General features: G+C 37.0%; 1 protein-coding gene across 3 annotated transcripts in view; it reads left to right on the top strand.

Moving 5' to 3' along the window:
* Nucleotides 1-7,002, top strand: part of acot7 (acyl-CoA thioesterase 7) — a 72,082-nt gene that overhangs the window by 17,193 nt on the left and 47,887 nt on the right. For all 3 annotated transcript variants that reach the window (XM_058389742.1, XM_058389743.1, XM_058389744.1), the window contains exon 4: nt 6,776-6,867. In XM_058389742.1, the coding sequence (XP_058245725.1) occupies nt 6,776-6,867 (92 nt within the window). The remainder of the gene's footprint in view (nt 1-6,775; nt 6,868-7,002) is intronic.

Genomic DNA, 7,002 nt, shown 5'->3' with positions numbered 1-7,002 from the left:
GGGCGGACTTTTCTGGGTGAGGGTTTTCTGGGTAGAGTTTCCTGGGTGAGGGTTTCCTTAGTAAGTGTTTCTTGGGTGGAGTTTTAGCTGTATAATGCTAGTGAGCCTATACTGACAAATGTTTATGTTTTTGTATTCTTTTACAAATCACTTTTTGAGCCTATTTATAGGATACACACCACAAGTCTTGATATCAAAATTATTCTGTCATGTTGGATGATGGATCTGTATTTTGACATTATTTGACAGGCATTTAGCAACACTGGAATAAATCTCCTATGAAAAGGGCTTTCCAGAAGTCCTGCCAGACAATGATTAATAGTTTTTCCACTACTTAAACTACCTTAAAGTCCAAAGTTTAGACCAGGATTGAGAAACACTGCATTTGGGGATTGGGGGTTTATAAACTACATAAAAGGGTGGATGTTGCTCGTTATGCCTTCACACTTGAACAGTCACATGGAGACTAATAAGCTGAAGATTACCAGTGACATTTCACTTATTCGATAGTTTTAGCACCATCAGCACCAATTCATACTGTTGTGTATGTTTCTGTAGGTATGAATAAGTTTGTCTGGGTATTTTATTTTCTAACATCTCCTTTATAGAACATAATTTTATAGAGAGATAAAGAATAAACTTCAGAAAATTATAACAGAAATAAGATTACATTGAATGCTAGATAAATCAGTGGCAGAGCAAGTGCTAGTATTAGGTCTTTAGCGGTGGATTTAGTAAAGCATAATTAGGAGTTATGACAAAAATATCATGATATGGATCATGTTATTGGTTAACAAACTGCCAGCAACAATATATGCATGATTGCAGTGATATCATGATATGTGAAATATCTCATGGCATGTACCTTAATAATTTATATCATTATATCGCCAGAATAAATCTATAATTACATCTAGTATTTTATCCTCATTTAAATTAATTAATTTAAATTAATAGGGTCTACTACTCAAAGTTAGTAAAAGTACTACTAAATAACAATTACTTGTTTTAAATAAAAAAAAAAATTAAAAATGTGGCCATGTAGCATATTTTAACTGACAGAATCCATATCAAGATATCATGAAACCACAATATTGCTTAATCTAATAATTCTTAATCTGAAGTTCTTATCACTATATTGTCGCTATTCTGTTTCTAGTGTGTTACTGGATGGTCCAGGCTCATGTTGGCATTGCCCCTTTAATTTGCCTGCTGCGCCAGAGGGCGAGCATGAGGAACGGGAGCAGACATTATGTGCCTCTGTCATGTCAGCTTAGTGTCATGCTTCACCCGCATACACAGGCCACGACCACACAGGCCACAGCACCTGCATATGCCGAGGCCAGGGCTCTCTCAGGATAAAATTAATTATCTCTCGGTGTGTTTGAATGCGGTTTTCAGTAATGCCTGAAGCTTGAGCATAGATGCAGAGGTTAGAAATGCCATACCAAGCTTGTGTAAGTAGTAAGAGCCTTTCTGTGCTAATTCTTGACCAGTCTGAAATAAAAGTAATCATGATTGTTGGGGTGTGTGTGAGAGAGAGAGAGAGAGTGAGCGCTGAGTCTGGGCTGGGTTTCGGGCCATCACATATCACATGGTTTCTTACACACACACACACACACACACACACACACACACACACACACACACACAGTCAGAGCCAATCTAGTCACTCTCGTCTCACTCACACTCCTCAGGGGTCTCCTGCTTTTGAACGCAGGGGCCGTGATGATTGGGGCCTCAGGCTAGTCTTCTTCCTAGCCTTATTTAAAACACATACACACACACACACACACATTCATTGCTATGCCTACACCTAACCCTACTGTCAGTAACCAGAAATCTTTTTTTTTTCTTTCTTTTTTTAATTTTTCTTAAAAACTGTAGCTTTCAAGTTTTCTCTTGCAAGCAGCAAAATGTCCTCACAAAGTCAAAACTGCCAAATATTCCTATCCTAATGGTGACACTTGGGTATGAAAACACACAAACAATGCACATACACACACAAGAGCATTGACTGACATATTTTGTGACTACTTTTGACAAAACATTTCAATTATGAGTTTAAGAACTACATTATCAATTGGAAATATAGTGTTAATGGTATGCAGTATGTTCTAGTGCAGCTGTCTCCAGCACGTTGCTCCAACACTTCTTAGTAGCTCATCCCAATCGATATTCACAGACGTCGCGCCCTTTCTGGAGTTGTACCGAAATCTGACTCCCTGGACAAATCATACTTTAATACAGCCATTCATCAATCAATCGATTTCACACACAACAGGCACCAAGAGCGTACATGGAAACATTATATAAACTTAAATCTATAAGCACAAATTGAAGTAGATCCATTTAACTTGGAAGCTGCTGTGGATTCGATAGCATTAGGAATAAAGCTGCAATACTGCTGAAGCGAAACCGGTGAATGAATCTATCCTGCTGCATGAGTGTGCTGTGGACATTCCTTATTAGTAAAGTACTGCTTAATAGTTCCATTTGCAAATGCAATTCAATGCCATAAAAATACTGTTACTTAATCACATAAAGTCTAATACGATTTCAGGTCTCTTCAATATCGAAGGGGTACGAAAAGAGTCTTTTTCAGTCTTGCTGAGGCCATCAGCGTATGTACCAGGGGACGTGAAAGTAACAAATCTGCTTATAAACAACAGAATCGATGTAAATGAACGAAATCTGACAATGATAACTGAGTCAGCAAACCTGTGATCCTCGAGTCAATTACGTGCTGTTTATGTGAATTTGAAATGATTTATTGCAAAATATGACTTCGATGTCAGAGTAGCTCTCAGAGGAAAACAGGTTGGAGACACATGATATAGTACAATATACCTTTATAGTAATAATGTTGTAGTTCAATGCACTGTAATACAATATACAGCTATTGTGATCTATAATGCTATAATTAAATCATACTACACTATACCATTATATTTCAGTATCATTTTATACTCTACGATATACTACTATAGTACAGTAAAGTTTCTATTACACTGCTGTAGTACTGTATACTGTAATAATCCAATATACTGTACTGTATTACTAAATACACATAGTAGCAAATAGTGCAATATACTGCTATAATTTATTATGCTGTTATAGTACAAAATTCTGCTATAGTTCACTGAAAAGGAGTTACTGTTAACACCCCAAAACTGATTAGCTGGAACTATGATGCCCTCTGTCCTGAAGATTCTCCCTTATTGCAAAACGTATTTTAGGACATATTTATTATATGACATTGCCTAGAATGAAAAATGCAGTATACTTTATTATTATTATTATTATTATTATTATTATTATTATTATTGAAATCAACATGTGGATAGTTAAAAAAAAAAAGATATAGGTGAGTTATAAGATATGTATGAGATCTAAGTTCCAATACCAGATGTGCACTTGAGGAGCTCACAGCATCTGGACGGAGCTTAAAATACAAATTAATTACGCCTTTTCAGAGAACATTTGCAAACTCTCAGACAGTGTCACACAACCCACCAGAAGTCAGCTGATCTAATTGCATTTAACACACACACACACACACACACATGCTTCTCTAATGACTAAAGAAAGACATACAGGTTCAGCAGAGCTTGTGTTAATTACTACTGTACTAAAAGCTCCACCAGTTAACTACACACTGACACTGATTTTAGCCTTTGCTCTGTGTGTGTGTGTGTGTTCAAAGATGTGTGCAACTTCAAACCTTAAAAAGCCAGACAATCTGTAAACAAACTGCACCCCCGCTACACCATCTGAAAACGTTCCAGTTGCAGAGACCCGCAGCTCTCTGTTACAAAATTGAAAGCAGTGTGCAAATAGCTGGCAAGCTTAATGGAAACTTTGACTTGGTTATCCAATGTCCTAACATATTAAACAAGCCAACCATTGTCTCAGCCTACTGGCAACGACTGGCTTCCTGTGGGGTCACTGCTATTCAGGGTCCAGAGATTTTGTTTCATCTCTAAGATGTCATTCAAATAGACTCGTTTAGACAGGGATATGATAGGCAACTGTAGACTACACACAAAATGTTACACCTGTTCTGTTTCCCAAATCATCCATCATCCCGGAAAGCAATCTAAAGTATAAAATTTACGTGCACAAGTAGAATATGACAATTATGTTTGATACAAGTCACAGATTTAGTGCTAGTGCCGAACGGTAGATGGTTGTATAATAAATGTACTCATCCATCATGGAAAAAAAGCAATATGTGTGCCATGTCTGAAACAAAATGTATGATTAGTTACCCGGGAAATAGATTTACCTGCCTATAACATTAAAGAATGTGACACCTACACGTTTCCAGTACTGGCTTGGGTTTCATGCCTTCCGCCATACTTCAAGAAGCTCTCCCGAATCTTTAATTTCGCTAAGGTCCCACCAGGAGGGAAAATAATCACTTGCTTTAATATTTGAGAGCAACAAGCGAAAGGAGGTAATGATGTTGTGGAGGCAGCCAAAGAGAACGGCACATCCTCTCCAGTGGGTCTTCATCTCATCTAATTACGCTCTTAGTCACAGCTGCAGTGCCAGATTAATCTTTTTCTTCTTCCCTCCCACCCTCCCTAAAGCTTCTAGAGATTCAGCGAGCCATCACAAGAAGTTGCCAGTTTTTTCTCTCAAACTTTCCCTACACGTTTGTCAACAGGAAGGAGTCTGCGGTGTTCTTCTTCTTCTTCACGAGCTCGTCGGAGTTAAGCAGAAACAGAAAGCACCGAACAATATCGAACCTCCATCTGTCCAGCATGCACGCTATTTTTAGCAATTCAATCTCTTGCTAGCTGACGCCATGTAAATACGCCTCATATGTGGAAGCCGAAGACAAGCTGCCACAGGAACCAATTAGACAAGCCGCTCGCTCACCATGGCAGCAGCAGAGTCTCGGCGCAGTTGTCAAGGCAACCGGCCTGTCTGCATGCCTCGGACGGAGTGTAAAATGCAAATGCGATTCCCAAACCTGGTCTGTCAGGACTCATCGCTCACTTTCAGATCATTCCTCGCAGTCGGAGTTAGTTAAGGCGCCGATCATTTGTGCTTAGCGTCTGCTTTGATTGACAGTCAGGCTATGATGCACCGCTTTAGAGGTGTTACTGTCTCTTGGAATACTTTTTTCAGTTGTTTGCGCTGGACTTGCAACGAGCGACACAAAAGTTTTCGTGGAGTTTTCACGAAGCTGAAAAAAGCCAAAATATTTTGCTTGCATTAAAAGCTTTCGTTTATTTATTGAAATATAAGTATTTGCTCTTAAATTGCTGATTCTGATTATTGAGAAGGTGTTGGTTTATTTTCTAGAAGATATAAATATTTTTTTCTCTATAGTGCTGGCTGTAATTCAGATCCCAGTTTAATTTTAATGTGCTTGTTCTAATTTTTTAACCTTATTTTTTTTAATTAACATCATTTAAAGGGACCTGTATGGTGAACTCATCACAAAATCTAAGTCTAATAATAAACAGATTTATTAAAAATTAATTAAAAATGATCAAGACCAGCATATGATTGTTGTGGTTTATAATAGTTAGTTTTGTTAACTGGGAAAGGACACAGGATATTGTGCTTTCCAGTTTCTCCGAAACATGAAACGCTATAACGTAATAAGTAATAACATTTGTAATGACATGAGCTCATTTGTATTGTGAATGTTCCAATAACCAGATAAAAATATGACATTTCATTCAATTCATATGCATCCAAGACATATTGCTGTGTATAAGAGGGAAAAAACGCACCAGGACATGCAGTGATATTAATTTTTATTATTATTATTATTATTATTATAACAGGATGATACCGATGTGTGTTTCATTCCTTAAGCATTAAATACAGTACCTACTTCCCTTTTTTCTTTTTAGACCTTTAACTAAGTTTAGCTATCTGGCCTCATATCACTGCTATCATTGCAGCAGCTTGCTTTTATGTATATGTATATGCATATTCAACTACAAAACCATCATTAAACAGATTGAATGTCATGGTACAGGGTTGCTGGAGCAGTAGCGTAATAAAGGTTTCTACGTGAATGTAGGATAATTGTGTTACGTTTTTGCAAAAAATTAATAAAAATAGATGCCTTTTTCTGAGGTTACAAGCTTGATAAATAGGAGTCGATTTTGAATGGGCTAAGAATGTATTTTTACATTTGAATGTAATGTACATTTATTATTCTTTTTTTAAGGTGTATTGTATATAATAGTGCAAATTGTACACACTAGCCAGTGATTTAGATGTCTGCTCAACCTCTGTAAGGGCAAAGGTTCCACTTTAGTCATTTTGAGCAAATGGTTTATAACAGTTCCTCACCCCTCACACACAGCTTTTTTTTTTTTCCTCTCTCCCTGAAATCACTGCCTCATAAATAGCCCAAAATAGCCTCACTTGCACTTTGGAGAGAGAGCAAGAGGTTCGCCGGGAGATGCTGAAGTCGCCATGACAACAAAAGTAACACGAAAGCAACTCGCAAGCGCACTTTAATGAAAATGTATTAGAAAACGGGCTTGTTTGAGAGAGGCTTCGACCAACTTTCAGTCAAATTGAAATTACATTTATTAATAATTCCAGTTTTTTTTTTTTTTTTCTAATTTATGATTAATTCTCTTATTTATTTTGAAATCGTTAATATTGATGACTCAAATTTGGAAAGAATATGTGAGCTCCTATACTGTTTGTTGGCTTGAAAGCTTGGATTGAAAATGTTTTTTGTTTAATTCATTCATTAAATATTCATTTTGTAAACTGTGCTTTTCGTTCTCAGGTGCCAAGAAGATGACCAACAAGGCAACACTGTGGTATGTCCCATTATCACTTAAAAATGTGGCCAAAATCATCGAAGTCCCCCCTATTGAGGTAAGAACATACAGTAACCCACAGTCATTTACATTCATTAAGAAACCTTATGGGAATTTATTCAGATAAGCTTCACGCAAATTCAAGCAAGCAAAAACAAAAGCAAAAACAAAACTAAACAGGACACGCCGTTAT

Source organism: Hemibagrus wyckioides, linkage group LG05, assembly GCF_019097595.1.
Source record: "Hemibagrus wyckioides isolate EC202008001 linkage group LG05, SWU_Hwy_1.0, whole genome shotgun sequence".
Taxonomy (NCBI): Eukaryota; Metazoa; Chordata; class Actinopteri; order Siluriformes; family Bagridae; genus Hemibagrus; species Hemibagrus wyckioides.
The sequence above is the reverse complement of the archived record's forward strand: the minus strand, read 5'-3'. Positions and strand labels throughout refer to the sequence as shown.